This window comes from Triturus cristatus, chromosome 12, assembly GCF_964204655.1.
Source record: "Triturus cristatus chromosome 12, aTriCri1.1, whole genome shotgun sequence".
NCBI classification, from domain to species: domain Eukaryota; kingdom Metazoa; phylum Chordata; class Amphibia; order Caudata; family Salamandridae; genus Triturus; species Triturus cristatus.
Window position 1 is genome coordinate 67,643,407 of NC_140595.1, and position 17,564 is coordinate 67,660,970.

Below are 17,564 nucleotides of genomic sequence, written 5' to 3' on the forward strand. Positions count from 1 at the left end.
CAAGTATGGACGCCTTTATCTCAGTGCCTCATTTTGCCTAATCAACAAACAATGACAGACTTTCATTTGCAATATCTAAAGTGAATAAATGTGTCGTATATCCTCTTACAGATGAAATGAGTGATCTGGGAAGTGACACAGATATGGAGTCCCAAATGGCAGGTGAGACACCTGTGAAGCGAGAACGCCCTGACTTGAACCACACTCTGCAGGAAATCTAGACCGGCAGGCACAGACTTTAAAAGCTTTAAGAAGCTCACGCTCGGAATACAGAGGACCCTGGACATGATTGCACTCTGCAATATTAGTGCCTCTTAGATTACCTTAATGTTTATGTTCTGGTATAAAGGTTTAGGATGATCACATCAGTGGACTACCACCATATCGGGATGCAGTGCTTGACAGATGGAGCCCGCATTGCACATGCAGTTTATGCAACAGAAATGCTGCCTCAACAGGCCCAAACAATGATTGCTTCCGGAGCCTGCTCACTGATGCCATGGATGGTCCCCCTCAGAAGGTGTTTATTTCACAAAAGGCTCACTCTTTGCCAGCACTGCAAATATAATAATACAGAGCAACGTTAACTAACAGTTTTTCTCTATTTCATCCTTCCCCAAATCCTTCTCTACTGTGTTGGTTCCAGAAACCCATGTTTTAAAGTAGACATGCTTGTGTTACCTCATACTGATGGGTTCTGCAGTGAATAGATTATCTAACTTGCCAAATAGATAACACTGTGGAATTCACGTGGCTTCACAAATGGACTCAAGGGCTGTATTATCTGAGTATGGCCAGTATATTCTGTTGTGTTGAATTTATATTGCACAGTCTGTACTATATCTCCCACTGCTGATTTGTAGCCTTAAGCACGTATTTCAAACATCACTCTGATAGCATTTGAGAAACCATTTTGTCTTGGATTGTAGAAACCAAAGAATTCATTAGCTGTAGCAGTTAACTACTGTGTGTTCTTTGTGTTTTTCTAACTTTTTTCATGTGCCAGGTGGATGGTAAATACTGTCCATGGTGGGAATCTCTAGCCTCACTTGTAAGTGGTCAGTGTACATGTAATTCCGTTGTGCCTCAGTTGGTGCTTTTGGAGCAGGATGAAGTGACATTTAGGGACTTTCTATGGGTTATTTGGGTGTGTCTTAGCACATCAGCCCTGCACATAAAGCCCATTTTTCCTAACCCCAGCTTTAGCCCCTTTAGGAAACTGTTTTGTAATTGATATATGCTGACATGAACTCCTTGATTTCTTAAAATTGTTACAGTTTTTCTTATGAAAAATCTTTTTTTTAAACTGATTTTTCCTTTGCTAAAAAGAGTAAACTATCAAAGGCCACGGCTGTTCTCTGATAATATTGCTTTATGAGAGGAGATAGATACCATGTTGTTTAGGACAATCGTCATTTCTAAAACAAACTTGCCTCCTCACCTTTTTGTAAACATTTCTGAATCCTTCCTTTTACCCTTCGCTTCCTCATTCCATTTTCTCCTAATATAAGCCTTTGCTACCTATTTCACAATTGCAAAGATTCAGTGCTTTATATTCCAAAAATAAATGAAGCAGAGGGCTCCTGATGCCCCAACCCACAAATCACTCATTGCATAGCCCACTCTCTGAGCCAGGAATAATCTATTTAAGCATCTATTTATTCTAAATATTTGTACCACGTTGACTACAAAATCAAAATCAATTGCTTTTGGCCTGTTTTTATTTCACTGAACAGCTCCATGGTTTACTGTTTGTTTTGAAAATTGTTATTCACTACACCAAAGTACCAGACGCAAACATATTGTCTGTTCAGCTATTCTTCAAGGAACACTTTTCACAAAATAAGTACCAGCATTAAATTCCAGTGCCTTAGCAGCATTTTATATCTGTTATAGTGATGAAACTGAAGTGCCTGTTCTTTTTCTGTAACATGAAATGTGACCATTCATGCAGCGTCTTAACTCTAAAGTTAGTACTCTTTGGTAAATTTGAGCGAACAGACCGTTGCTAACCTTTTTCCATTTGTGGGATGTGTAGGAGTAGATAACTTTTAAAAGCAAATGTGCTGTATGTCACAGTGAGCTGATATTTGTCACAATCCTGTGGCATTGACATATGAGCCCAACTTAAACAATTAAATATTTGAAAGCAGCTTTTGAATGTTAGGGCGCCCATAAATGTTTTTGTGCAATTTGAACTGTTCTAGAAGGTCAAACTGATGAAGTACGTTTATGGTGAAGCACAAACTGAGACTGTACTCTTTATATATGTTGGTGTAAAAACATCAAAATACTAGTCTTTCGGGCACATTTTCAGGACAGAAACATCCTACTACTGTTAACGCATATTTTATATTCTCTAGATCCTTTCAAGTGGCACTGCATGACTGCCATGGTTAATATTTTGTTTGTCTCATCTGCGGTTAACTGGGTTTACATCGTAGCAGAGTGGTATTTTTGATTTTTCTTTTCTTCAGCATAAGAGAATATTCCTGACCGCTTCCAGCTTAATATTTCACACATTGGTTTTCAGTGCCTGAAGCAAGTCCCTGTGTATATAAAAGTATTTATTTCTAATCCTTTGAAAAGATTAGTATGTTGTCTGTATACATTCAAAGCATCACAGTACAAACAGTCATAATTTTTCTGCCTTGCTGACCTTTGCACATAAATGTATTTATAACCTTAAATATGTCAGAGTACACTTCAGACACCAAATTCTATTATGTTGAATGTTTGTCTTGAACTGGCAGCTGGCAAATTTGCAAAGTGTAGACTATTGAATGATTTGTACCTCTGCATTGACATTCCTTGTTAATTTTCAAAGATTTGTTTACATCTATTCACATACCACACTGGACTTGTATGCCTTCAAGCTTATTGAAATTGCTTTTTCTGAAAGGTCTTGGGTGGGCTAATGAGTATGCTGACATTCATTGCATCTGCATTACTATATTGGATTGGAAACATTATTCTAGTATATTAACATTTATTTGGGACTTCGCAATTGAGGCAAATACTGTTACTTGATTCTGAGAGATACAGCCTTTGAGTGGTATAATATGGTGCACTTGTCAAAGTAGAACATTTTAATTATCAAATTATCATTGTTTGTTATGGTGCATGAATTTTCATGGTTTTTCTGAGTCTATAATATGGTGGAATTATTTGAAATCTAGGTACCAAAATAGTCCATCCATCTTTGAAACTTAACTGTATTCTTCGTTACTCTAGTAATTTTTGCAACCTTAAGTTTTTTCCACACATTATTCTAAAGTGCATACTGATGCATATTATATTGGAATTTATTTTGTGACTGTCTGTGGAAGATCTCTTTTTTTTTTTTTTTGCCTGTGAATTCATTGTGTGCTTCGAAACTAGTTGTATTTGTTTTGAAAGTGAAGAAACTAGTCTGTATGAGCTCTAGACGTTTCCTTTCAGTGTTATGTTTAACCTTAGAAAATTTATGTAAGCACTGCTGGTGGCAGTTTGCCGGTGATGGAGCATCTATGAATTCGTAAAAGTGAATTATGTTTATCTTCCTAATATGTTAGTTGTGTAGACATTGTGGTTACCTACACGAGTACAGTGCACAGGTCCTGGTGGGTATACAGCACCAACTTCAAAATATTTTAGCTGAATACATCATAGTGGAGGAAGGAGAAAAATTCCACATGTTGTCTCTAGTCTGAAAAAATAGACACATATAATATATATTTTTTAACTGAAATATTCTTACTTTCCATACAGATCTTCTGGTTTACACCTCCTATGATATTTGTAGTTTTGGAAATTATGCATTTACGGAATAATTAGATATTTCATGTGCTCTACTAGTTTTTAAAGCATGGTTACCATGTGAAATAAAGTCTAGGAACAGAAATACGTTTTGACTTATAACTAAGGTTTTCACATGAGTAATTAATTTGCAAAAAACTATATTCATTACTAGTACTGAGTATTCCTAGCTTCCTGAGAGACCTATCACTCCTATGTGTAGTAAAGTATAACTTCATTTCCAACATGACCACTAATCCTTTCCCCATCTGAAGAAGGGAAAAGCCGGGCACAGAGATGCTCACAATAATGAAATACAGACATCATGCTGGTTTGCCTACATGGACTTTCCATGGTTTTAGTATGCGGTCAGGTGGACTATGTAGTAGTGTAAGAAGGTTTGTGATGTTTCCTTTACATCTCTCTCTCACTACATTATTGGGTGTTTAGTTGGACTTTAAACCGTGTTACAAACTCAGCCTGCTCAGTTTGTGATTAACTGCTCCCTTCTTATTTGAAATATTTATTTTGCCCCTCCCACTTTGATCTTTTCCAGAATTGTGAATATGTACTTCTTGTCATAAGAGGTTTAATGATCTTTTGATGAACTGCACTATTAATGATGTGATTTGTTTAAATTCAAATGGGGCCACTAATAAATCACACCTACTCTTTGAGCAAACCGCATCATAAAATAGTCCTGAGATATTTCACCTGTCCAGCTAGAGGTCAGAATAGTGTTAAGTCTTTAAGAAAGGAAATTTGATAAGTTCAACTAATGAAGACTGACATGCCCTTTTTTGTCACTTACATGCCATAAGCTGTATACTCAGTGCTCAACCACTTCTTGTCCATGTAGGAGTCTGTGATCTTACTTTAGATATCAGTCCTCCACAAGTCCTTGATCTTTCTTGAATCCATTCGGAGCCCAATGAGAGTTTTTGCAGCAATGAGAAGTGAAAAAAAAATCATTTTGCATAGTCTAGATCAATGTCAATCGCTACTTCAGTAATATTTTAGATTTGTGTAACCACTTTTGCAAATGTGAGTTACATAACATGATGGAGAGTCCCAATATTTTCCAAGTGTTGAAGTTGTCTAGCTCTTCATCTGTCTCTCTAATTGTTTTAGAGAAAATGCGCTGGCTTCAACAATATTTTATTCTCACTCATGCATGCCAGTCTAATGTCAGACCAGTATAACTTCTCCTAAGAAATTCAAATTTAGATTCTCATGAGCCAATGCTGTGTGTTCAAACTTTAAGAATTGTTCACATTTCCTCCTTAAGATAAAGCATGACGATAACTACTATCATAATCTTCCTCCCCTTCTTGAATCAATAAACCTACTGATTTTTAGGAAGCCTGGTTGACTTCACATAAAAAAGAAGCTATGGTTTTCCTTCGGTGTTTATGTATATGTATATGTATATGTATGTGTATATATATATATATATATATATATATATATATATATATATATATATAAAATATGCTATAGATCTCCATCTTTAATTTGTGTTGTTGTGGGTCTTTATTGTACACCTTTGCTGGACAAAGATCTAAGACTTGCTTCTTCATGGAATACCCTTTGTGGTTGTTATAATAGCAAAACGCTATGAATGCCTAGGTTAAATAAAAAAAAAATAAGTTATTGTATTTGAAGAATGCTGTTGTACTGTACACAATGGATGTTGTTCAGAGCTTCATTGTTATAGAATCGTATCTTCCCCATTGGCGATTTTTCTGTTGCTGGCCTCTAGATTCAAACCTTCAGCTGGAATATAAATAGTTCATGGTTTAACTGAAAATGACCATTCATAACATTTTAAAATATTACTTCCAAACTCTTTAAGGCGATCTAATGACTGCTGCAGAAGGAAAAATGAAACGTTGCTTTCAAAGAAAGCAGCATAAGCGCAAATTTCATGCTTTTTTTCCTCCCTCTCTGCCTGTTCCAAGTACAAAGGAAACCGAGGCACATATTTGTGTTTGTAGGAATGGTCCAATGGGGCAACGTCAGCAGCTGTCACTCTGACCAATATTTTGGCGTATTGGTGAACTGGCTTTCACTGTTCCAACCCAGCTCCACAGATTTACTCCATCACTAAATATCCAGCTGAGAAACAAACTTCAGATAGAACTGTAATTACTGAATTACTCTGCTGCCTATTTTTAAATTTTGCTGGTGTAGGTTGTAACAAATTGGTTGATGGCAAGAAGGAATTTAATTTAATTGAATTTAGGTTCACATTTGTGACTCAATACAGTTGGTCAGGGCAACTGTAATTTCGTTTTGGACTCTGATATGCCAGAATTGCTTTGAGAAGTGGAGCTAAAGATTTCTTAACATTATTAGTGGAAAGGATACTTATTCTTAATAATGTGGTTCCCCATGGTGGAGGTGCCTGCCAGATTTGTATAATGATAAGTTCCTCTAACATAAATGCCTTCATACAGCTCTGTAGCATTAGGCACTGTACCTGGGAAGTTGATGTCATGCACTGTCTCTAGATAACAATATCAGTTCCTTTTAACTTACCTGCTCTACACCTGTACACCAAAAAGATTATTGAGTCTGGGTGTGCGTCTGTGCTTCATTTTTCTGTAAAATGTTTAATACACTGAACAATACTGCCCTGCCAGGCTGGTTACCTTCGCCTCCAAGCTCTCCTGCCTATGAGAAACTTGAACCTATCTGTTTATCAAGCAGTTAGTGGTTCACGCCTTATCTGAAAAACAGAAACTTCCTGAGCATTACGCAGGATATTCAGAGTGGATCTTTGGAGGCCTTGTTTGTGTTGCCTCCATCATGCTTAATAGTTTACATTTGTACCTCTTTGCTAAGCTGTTTGCAATCAACACTTTACACTTCAGTACAGTTCTCTTCTTGCAAAGCATCTTTACTGGGACAATCTGGTGAAAGTAAAGGATTATCCACTTATCTAATCTTACTTCGTCATTTGCTAATAGTAGCATTTCTGCAATGTCCTTTTTGTGACATCTAAGTGCATTGTAAAACTATTCTGACATCATTACCCAGGTTACCTCATTAAGCATAGCTTAAACACAATAGTAATGCTATCATCCAATACCTCCCCCATAATTTTACTTTCAGAATTCTTATAATGTAGCAAAGCAAACTTATAATTTTACTGGGGCTCCTCTGCAGACAGGCTCATAGACTTATGAGTATTCTTTTCTATTGGAGGATTTGGTTGGGAATGCTTGTGTATAGTAAATATTTATACATATATAAAAGCCCTTTTCATTTTATGGGTTGGCCTTCTTTGGTGCCTATTGCTTTAGATGCGTTTGATTTGGATTCTGCTTGAAGGTGGAATCAAGGACTGTTTTACAGATCCACTTTTAGAACTGTTTCTTTCTGCCATTACTTGCAACTTTTTGAGCTTGCAGCTTTTTTTCTATGGCAGCTTTAGTGGACTGGTTGAGCCTATTCCTCTTTTCAGAGGTATCTTACTTGTGTATACCATAGTTTGTTTTTGTGACTAAGCCTATCATTTTAAAGTGTCTGTTTTGGTCCAGATGTCCTGCATGACTATTTTTCAGCATTTGTAGTCTGCATGACCTCCTTGTACGAACTACTCTGTGACAATGAGTAAAATGTAATGGTATCTGTTAATGAGTAGAGCTTGTCGTTAACTTTTTCTTCAGCCTTCAGTTGATGATTATGAAGTGCCTTAAACACACATATGCTGTTGTGATAGATGTAGTGAGCAGACATTAGGAGAATCACTGGTTTGGGAGTTTTCTGAGGAAGTCTAAGGGTTAAATTCTCCAAAATACCATCACAGCAAGTCCTGCAACTTGGATATTGGCTAATACTCAATTGTCAGACCCTGTGATAGCAAACCTTTAAATGGTTGCCAAAACTGGAAATCCTGATTTTTACTTTTTGTCACAAATGTTTTAGTCTAAATCTCTAACTACTGTTGCTTTGTCACTGGACCTTAATGTCTGCAAACACTGAAAATATTAGTTTTTCTTACCAATGAATTGATCTAATCTTGCATATTTAATCTACAATGTTAAAATGGGCAGAACACAGAGTGTTCATTGAGTTTCTATTTTCTTTTAAAAAGGAGGCATAATCTGCAAAGTGAGAAACTCTTTAAAAACCTTAAAGGAAGATGCATTAAGGTTCCCTGTGGAACCTTTGGATCTTCTATATTTGCAATCTATTAGTAAACTTACTTTTCGCATACCAAATATAAATCTTTTAGTATAAACACTTTCCACAAAATAAATACATTTTTTTCAAATCCTTTAGAATCCGACACAAGTTCCAGTGACAAAAACCCTACACTGTAGACACAAACTTGTTGATCCACCAAAATAGTGGTGTGACATAGTCAGTTCGAATCGCTGGGTTAAAGGAATTGATTAGAAGAAGCGTGAGTCAATACTGTGGTTGTGAGGGGAGGAGGTTCATGAAGTCATAGCGTAATATGCATACTTGTAGCCACTCTTTCGTGTAAGTTGCAGGTCTCTGTTCCACTTTGTGCTGTGGGCTACTAGCCCAATATGTAAAATTTCAAATGATTGTATGTTAAGTCATGTAACTGTTGTACATACTGTATGTTTTTTGTAGAAAGGAAATATTAAATAGAGTATATCAATATTTCTTTTAATTCAACTTTTTTTATACAGTCTAATGCTGTTGGACTTTTTAATGACTTAATCAATTGCAGTAGTTTCTTTAGAAAATGGTCTTTGTGGCTGTATCTTTCAAAATTTTCTTTCACGTCTTTAAATATGTACAGAAATTTATGTTGACAATTAAAATGTCAAAAAGCCAATTTTTTTGTTGTGTTTTACATTGCATCCATAAAACTTATTCCATCTTTGTTACCGTTTTGTACTAGTTGCTTAATGCCAGTAATGAGCTAGAACAGTCTCCCAGTCTTCAGCATTGAACCTCACATTCCTATCCAATTTTCATTTGGCCACAAACCAGAATTAAGAAAATGCCATTTTCATTACCTTTCAGCCACCATCAAAGTCTGCAGCACACCGAATAGCTCAAGCCATCTCTCATCTTCTGACGACATAAGCATCTTCAAGTCTATTCAGTGCAGACTGATTTGTAAAAAAAATGTTTTTTAATTTTAATGCTTTATAAAGAGAATACACATAGAAGAAAAGAGAGTCATGGCATGCATGCTTAAAACTGAATACTACATTGGATTGAGATTAAAAGAACACAAGAATCAATACATTCTAAACCATATACAGTGAAGAGGAAAAAAAACTAGACAATGGACTAAACCTTTACAGATTAATTATAGAGCTCGCTGAGCAGGGGGGAGAAATAACAAATAAATTAAACTTAAACTAACTAAGGGAAGAAGATTTTTTTTTTTCCCCTTTTCATTGCCTAAGCCACTCCTCCAATGGAGCCCAGATCTTACAGCCCAACTCGCGTCTCCTTCTACCCCGTCTCAATAGACTGAAGACTCCAGATTATACACAGCAAGAATCCGAGATCTCCAATTAAAAAATGTGGGTGCTTCGGGACTAAGCCACTGTGATGTAATACATAGCCGAGTTAAGGACATTGTTCTAAACAAAAAGGCAGAGACATGCCTCGTCATTTCAGGTGGGGTAGTTCCCTCACACCCCATTATCACCATCTGTGGAGAGATATTGAACGGAATATTAAGCATAGAGTTTATAAAAGACTCAACATCAGATAGAAAAGTCCCAAGCTTTGGGCAAGAATAAAACTTTTGTAAGTCGTTAGCAGCTTGAGCCCCGCATCTAGCACAGCAATTCCCTTGGAGCCCCCCATTTTGCAATTTTTGCCGGTGTATAGTATAAATCGAATAGTGCCATATAGCTTTGAGTACGTAGACTCCCAGAGACTAGGGCATAGCTTGCTAACTCCAATGCATATGTCCACATCAGTCATACCCAATTTGGCCACCCATTTGGCATTCTGTAATGCAAGATCGTCAGGGAAACCAGTTAACAAGTGTTGATAAAGTGTCCCGATTCTAGCTTTTCTTTGAGTTAGATCAAATAAAATCATTTTGACAAAAAAGTTGGAGGTTTGGTGCTGCGTTTTGTCTATAAAACTTCTAATCTGCAGATATTTTAAAAAGTCGTAGGTGTTGAGGTGAAACTTATCCTTTCAGAAGGAAGCCATTTGCCCATCAGTGCCTAGGTCACCGATGACTCCCAGCCCCAATAACTGCCACCTAAAAGTGACCTGATCTTGAAAGATGGCCGGCAGGAGTCGGACAGCCGTAAAGGGAGAATAGAAATTAATATTTGAGATTAGACATTTACGGCGAATTTTACGCCAGACTGAAAACATAGCCCGGATAACCTTAAACTTTATCTTCTTAAAGTAGCTTGGTTCAAGGGTCCGCTTCAAGACCCCCTTAGCAGCATCGCCCACCCCAATTCGTAAATAGTGGGTCTATTAAAATTCAGGACCTTGGCACTTTCACCCAACAATGGCAGCCCAAAGTGTTGGAGCATGGCGGACCAATAGTATACTAAAAAATTCGGGACTGACCATACACCACGATCTCTAGAAAGACACATCCATTTAGCGGCTCTACGTGGGTGGCAGTATCCCCAGAGAAATCTATAGCAAGTCCTTTCGACCCTAACCAAACTTTGTTGTGAAAATTCTAATGGGATGGTCCTAAATAGATATAAGAACTTTGGGAGGACCAAGATTTTAAGGACGTTGCATCAGCCATATAAAGAGAGATGTAAATTTTCCAGTCTGCCCAGCTTAAAATTGACTGATTCAATGACCGGGAGGATATTAAGATCTGGGATATTAATGACTGAAGCAGTGATTTTAACCCCTAGATAGATTGCTTCTGAAACCACAGGGACTTGGGAAGGGCCCATTGCAGATGTTTGAATAACCTGTGTTTTTGTTACATTGAGCCTATAACCTGACCGCCGACCAAACTGTTCTGCTAAAGTCTTTATAGCAGAGAAAGCTGAGGCGACATCACTGGTAAGGACTACAATGTCGTCCGCGTATGCCAGCGACTTATACTCTGTATCATTAACCCTGACCGGCAAGATATCAACAGTACCTTCAATCTTACTAAGAAAAGGGTCAATGTATAGAGCAAAGAGCAGGGGCGAGCAGGGACCACCCTTTCTGGTGCCCCTACTGATATTAAAAGATGCTGACACCAGACCAGAGATGCGCAGCGTTGCCACTGGAGACATGTACAGCGTTTGAATAGCCCGAATTAACTGGGGACTAAAGCCCTTCCAGCAAAGAACTGCCCATAAGAACCCCCAGGCGACCCTGTCAAACGCCTTCTCGGCGTCCAACAGGATTGCTCCGAGGGGAGAGCCAGTCACTTGAGCCCAATCCAAGAGTGCAATAACACGCCGAACGTGATCGGCCGTATCCCTGCCTGGAATGAAGCCTTGCTGGCGTAATGAGACCAGTGGGGCAATTACCAATGCCAGTCTGGTAGATAGAATTTTAGAATATATTTTACTATCTGTATTTATCAGAGAGATAGGACGAAAAGATGAGGGGTTTAGCTCTGGCTTGCCTTTCTTTTTAAACAGAACAATCGTGGTTTGGCGCCACAAGTCTGGTATAGTGCCCCTCTGTGCCGCCCTGAATAAAATATCCTGCTGAATCTCCGGGCAAAAGGCCCTGTAAAATTCCAGTGGAATGGCATTAGGGCCCGCGGCCTTACCATTGGGTAATGATTTAATTGCCAGCTCAACCTCCTCCCACTCTATGGGGGCAGAAAGATCTTCGTTCTGCTGAGTAGTGACTTGGAGGGTGTCAATGTCCTTAAAGAAATCCCAGGCATTGAGTTCAGTTTCAGAGCCAAGATTCTCCTCCGTATCGAGTGTGGTGTAGAACTCCTGAAAATGCCCATGACAGCCTCCGTTGTATCATGAATATAACCCTGGTGTTCTTGAATTCTAGTGATACGGTTGGCCAGATTCTTCTGCTGAAGCCGTTTCGCTAGAACTCTGCCAGATTTTCCCCCAAATTCATAAATCATTGGGCGATACTGCAAGTATTTGGCAGCTAAGTTCTGCCCAAAAAATTCCAGAAGTTTGGACTTTATTATGGCAACAGATTGCTGATTTTGAGTTATATCAAGACCCTCCTTAATTGTACGTGTTAATTCCCTTTCTGCCGCCCCAAGCTCCTTGATACGCCCCTTAATTTGCTCCTGTGTAGTTTTCCACCGAAAGGCTGCAAAGCTCTTGGTCTCCCTACGTACTGCAGCCTTAAGCGTATCCCAGACTGTACCGTTGGAGGCGGTGCCCCTATTAATATTTAAAAACTCAGCTACCTCCTCATATGATCCTGATAAGCCTGCTCCAATAATAATTTCCTTTCAAATGTCCAGGTCCTAGGGACATTGGCCCTACAAGAAAAGGGACTTTATACGATCAGAGGATTATGGTCAGACAAAATTCTTAGGGGGGCAGAGATGGAAGCTGCCTCTGCTAGCTGGTCCAACATGAAAAAATAGTCCAAGCGAACCATTTTATTATGGGGGGCGGAATAGTATGTGTAACCGTCTTGATCTTTATTATATTCTTGAATTAATGCTTGCAGAAACCTAAAGACTCTGGGTTTCCTGTCCAGATATTTTTGACCACCAGCTAAATTGAAATCCCCAGACAGATTAATATTCATATCTCCACAAATGCAAATAGGGTTTGGCCATGACGCTAACTCTAGGTTCAGATGGTTTAACACTTCCGGATCATCTAGATTTGAGCCATAAATAGTGCAGATGGTTAGAGATCTTTTATTAACCATTAATTCAACTATTACCCATCTACCCGCACTATCCTGACAAGTTTTACTACAAAATCCAACCCCCCATTTCAACAATATGGCCACCCCTCTGATCATAGAAGTCTGTCTGGAGCAACCAATTAAATCATAGCCAGGGATTTTCAAATAGCTCCGTTTATCCCAGGACGTGTGTCTCTTGTAGACAGAGTACTTCTATCTGCATAGCATGAACGATTTTGGAGAACAAGGCCCTTTTTTTTACCATCAGTAAGACCACAAATGTTCCAAGAACATAAACACAGTTTAGCCTGTCCCATTTAAATTTGAAGAGACCTAACCTTCACTGTATAGCAATGACCATTTTACACCAATACTCAAAGTATACAAAACCCCCAAAAAACCACAATAAATACTATAGCTATGACTCAAACTCAAATTCAAGCATTTAGTGAACCCCCACCAACCCTCCCCTGCCTAGCACCTAGACCACCACCCTCACCCTTCAACACCCCACCACCCCTGAACCCACCCACCTCTGAACCCCCCTTATGAGGCAACAGGACCGAAGTCCTTGTGATGGAAAGAGCTGGTACACCCTCGCTCTCCCCTGGGGACCTCTCCCGATCATAAACAACTACATGGGTATGAGCCTAAAAAAGCCAGAAAAGACCCCCCCGAAGGGAGAAGTCCCAAAGAAAAAAGCAATGATTTTCCCATACAATCGGCCCATACCCCACTGTATATACCTAGCCTCCTGGAAAAGAAAAACAATAGTAAAAAAAAAGGGGCACCGATTCATGACTAAATTGCATTCATAAACTCGTTCACCTGAATTTCAGAAGCAAAGAATCTGGTCTGACCCTGATGGACAATTTTCAGCTTGGAGGGAAAAAGTATAAATGCTTGAGCCCCTTTTAGCTGGAAAGGTCTATTAACTGGCGGAGCTGCCACCTCCGCTCCACAGTTGCTGGGCAAAAGTCTGGTCTGACGAAAAATTCACAGCCTTTCCCTGACCACTTCCTGTCTGGTCTAGCTAGGTCATAGATCTTCTCCCTAGCTAGATAATTATTAAGACAAATTAAAATTGCACAAGGCTTATCAACAGTCTGGGCAGAACTCTGCCTTTGCTTAAACGGAAAGCGATGTGTGCGCTGAATTTCAAGTCACCAGTCCCACTGCTTAACATCAGGGAAAGCTTTGATGAACAATTCCACGACAAATTGTCTAATGTCTGACGCTTCACTCCCTTCAGGAACACCAAGAATCCTAAGATTGTTCCTCCTGGCCCTATTTTCAAGGTCTGTTAGCTTCCAGAACATGTCCTCCCTTTGGGTTTTAATAAGATCTGTGATGCCCTTCTGAGTAGCCAAATCGTCTTCCAAAGTGGAGATTATATCCTCCGCCTCGACAATTCTAGACGCAATATCAGAACATGTTTTGGCCACGCTACGAATGGAATTTTGCATCCTCCGACATGCACCCTGGGTTCGAGCACTTTTCTGACGAGACTCTTCACGATGGGCCATAATAGTTTGATAAGTAATAGAGTGTCATCTCACCAGGAGGCAGCTGGGAAGGATTAGCCCCGTTACCCTCCCCCAGATCTCTGTAGGGTGACCCCCCAAGCCAGGTTGTACAGAGAAGGAATAATCCCAAGCCAGTGAGCCTGGGTTCGTACTTGATAAGAGGGCCCTTGTTCTCTAATGGCTTTTTGGACTGTGCGGGGACCAAGGGGTGAAGCTTTTGACCCAACACTTCATTAGTTCGCCAGTCACTGGACTCCCGGTCATCACCAGTCCAATCTTTATGCGATCCTTCCTCCTCCGATGAACCAGTATGCTCAGACAGAGAATAAAATGTATCTCCCCCTTCTAAGTCTCTTGCACTCCCATTATGGTTAACCAAAGCACTCTGGTGAGCCTCTTGGTCCCCTACATCTATAATAACCCTGCTTTGGGGAAGCAGTCTGTCGGTCTTTGGTTCAAAAGAGGCCCCATTTTGATTAATCGGTGTGATTGGGACTACATCTCCCAGAGTTCCATTGAATGCAATTGACAATGCTGGCTGGACTTCAATATTAGGCACGGGATGAATATTATTCTCTATTGTTCTCCTCTCTACCCTCGATCCCCGCCTCCTTAGGCTCAGAGCGGGGAGCAACTCCTTGTGTGCCTTCACCTGATATCGTACTTATAGCAGACCAAGCTGGCCCTGCAGGAGCCGAAGTAGCGCCTACCTTCTCTGCTCCCGAAGCGTCCAGAGACCTAAACGATAGAGGCTGTCCGCGTTTGTTCCCCCCCCCCCCCAGCGGCTGTGGAGTCTTCGTTTTACATGCTTGTGCCTTAAACATTGCGGGGAGGGTCTGCCTAATTTTTGCCGGTACAGGTGCCGGTGCCGGTATTGCGAATGCTACCTGACCGCAATCCGCGCCCTCAGAAGCTGAAGTATCCACCTGAGGGGCCAGCAACTCCTCTTCTGTACCGGCCGATTTCCTTAGACCAGCCACCCGAGCTGCCGGCGCACGGCTCCTGGCAGTGACTGAGCTCCTCCCCTTCGGAGGCATAGTGTTGCACAGGTAACCGAAGCGATGAAACAGACGGCGGTGGCTGGAGCAATACACAGAAGAACCAAGCCAAAGAAACAAAATCCTGCTTGTAAGTCGATTACGTAGTAGCGGTGACCCTCACAGCATGACCAGCAATATTGTAAATCACCTCCTCCCCAGGAGCCGTAATGAACAGTGATCGGGAGAGTTGACCAGGAGAGAGCGTTCACACAGCTCAGTCAGCCGAGTGACTGGCCTCCATCTTGCCCCCGTCAGACTGATTTTCTATGCTGTTTAGTGATCTCCAGATACTGCAGAGTGCCTCAGCCTGTTCTGTGAAGTTTCATCTGCTATCATAAATATGCTTAACAGTTGCATCCAAAGATACTGCCTTGCAAGAAACAGATGTTTGTACACAAATGGAAGGGCATAAGTTAGACTTTTTACCTATTGCTATCTGCCAGCAAAAAATATTTCAAGTTCGCTTCAAAGGAGAACAAGAATTGATGTACGAGAAAGAGGTTTGGAGTGATATTCCACCCTTAGAAGCAACTGCTGCTTCTCCTTCCAATTAAATGCAAAGTTTGAGTGATAATTTTGATTTTAATAGTCCTGGAAACAGCACAAGGTGATCCCAGGAGTCCTTTTGCTCTATAGTCCGCTGCAGCCTCGGCATGTTCCTACTTGCGAAACTATAAAGTATTTCCAGTCTAATTGAAATATTTCTGATAGTGACTTATAAACGCAGATTCCTGACCTTTTGAATATTCCCTCCGGTGCTAGACTGGAGCTGGAAAATCTTCAGCGTAATCCTGTGAACCAACTAGAGGCACCATGCAAGTGACATGCAAGGCCCTATATAGGTGCCACCTATATACACTGACATCATTTCCTTTCTGTGCCAATAGATGCTGATCCAGAGCTACCACTCATCCTTAAACTATTCTTTTGATTTTTTTTCAACAAGTTTCTACAATGTGCATGGGCAAACATTTCACCTCTACAGTTTTTAAACCCTGTGGGGAATGTCACAAAGACGTGTATGAGACAGTCCTCCATGTGGTTTGCCTGTTGTCGGACTATGACTCCAAGGCCTGCAGTGATGGTGTTGTAATGCACCCAGACGGTCATCCAGGATCGGGAGGCGAAACTGTTTATGACAAAGTACAACAATACAACAATTTGTGACTGGTCGGGGACCTAAGGACTGTTTCCGTACAAGTCCAGAGGTCGTTTCCACAATGGACTCTCATTGTGGTCCAAATCCTTGGGTAAAAAATAAACACTAGAAATTCAAGCAGGAGTTTATCCTGTCCCATCACTCACAATCTCCAGAGAAAGCATGAAGATGTCACTGTGCCGCCCCCCGTATTGCTCCTGAATCCATTCCCCTTAGGAGCCAATTTGACCTACAGCCTCCCCTGATGTGCCTGCGGACCCCAAAGCACTGAGAGGCCTACCAGCCAGGCTTCTCCGATTAGGTCCACCCTCTGCAACAGTTGGGTCCTATGGTTTCGGTCTCTGGCATCGCAACCCATGCAGAAACAAGATCCACTGATGTGGCGCAGTCGTCTCCGGACAACAATGGTCAACCCATAGTCCTCTTGACCAAGGCCATGAGCTACTTTGACTGAGCCGCAGCCATTTAGCCATTCTTCTGATTCCCATATGGTGCGCTTGCTTTTTCGAAGAGCTTGAGTCCTACATGAATTGTTTTGCACAGATTCTGATAATGATGGATATGATGCAGAGGATGAGTTTGCCCTGCTTCCTCATGGGGACCATTAGTTCAAAGTCTCCAGGATGCCAGTGGTCCGGATATTCCCACAGACACTAAATTGGTTTTGCCTCCATGATTTGCCACAGAAGAAAATGTTTCCTTTGCCATGGTTGCAGTGGTTCGTGATCTTCACCTCCCTACTTAGAAAGTAAAGACCAATGTTTTAACTGAGGTGATTCAGCTAGTCTAACAAGTTCTAAGTCACTGCTTATTTTAGTGAGGTGCTTACAGATACCCCTTTTGGGGACTTGGGCTAAGCTCTGTTCAGTTCCCCCGGGCGAGTGGCAGATTGCCAGGTGCCATTGCCTTGCTTTGGGCAACCCAGACTTTTTTCCCCATCACCACACGTCTGAGAGCCTGGTAGTGCAGGCTTCAGTCAGCAAGTTTAACCGAAAATCATTACCGAACACTCCCCCTGACAAGGTATCTGAGAGGATAGAGACCTTCAGAGGGAAATTGTCTTTTCATCCACTAGTTTCGCCCTTTATTGGAAAGCGTCCCTTTTCGACATAGTTGCCCCGACGTTTTGTCTAGTATATGATGTGATTTCGACTAAATGTGCACTGGGTTCCTGCCAACCAGGTCCCGAGTGCCAGATCTCTTTCCTAAAACTGTGCAATTGTTCCCCCATTTGGCAAAACCTTTAACACCCTCTAAGTCCCTAGTAAATGGTACCCTGGT

At 40.8% G+C, this 17,564-nt stretch overlaps 1 protein-coding gene across 3 annotated transcripts in view; it reads left to right on the forward strand.

The window, feature by feature from the left end:
* RFX2 (regulatory factor X2) overlaps positions 1–2,127 on the forward strand; it is a 182,818-nt gene extending 180,691 nt beyond the window's left edge. For 2 of the 3 annotated variants that reach the window (XM_085636800.1, XM_085636802.1), the window contains one exon: positions 112–2,127. In XM_085636800.1, the coding sequence (XP_085492926.1) occupies positions 112–221 (110 nt within the window). In that variant the 3' untranslated portion in view covers positions 222–2,127. The remainder of the gene's footprint in view (positions 1–111) is intronic. The other variant, XM_085636801.1, reaches the window with a different exon arrangement.
* The last annotated feature ends 15,437 nt before the right edge of the window (positions 2,128–17,564 follow it).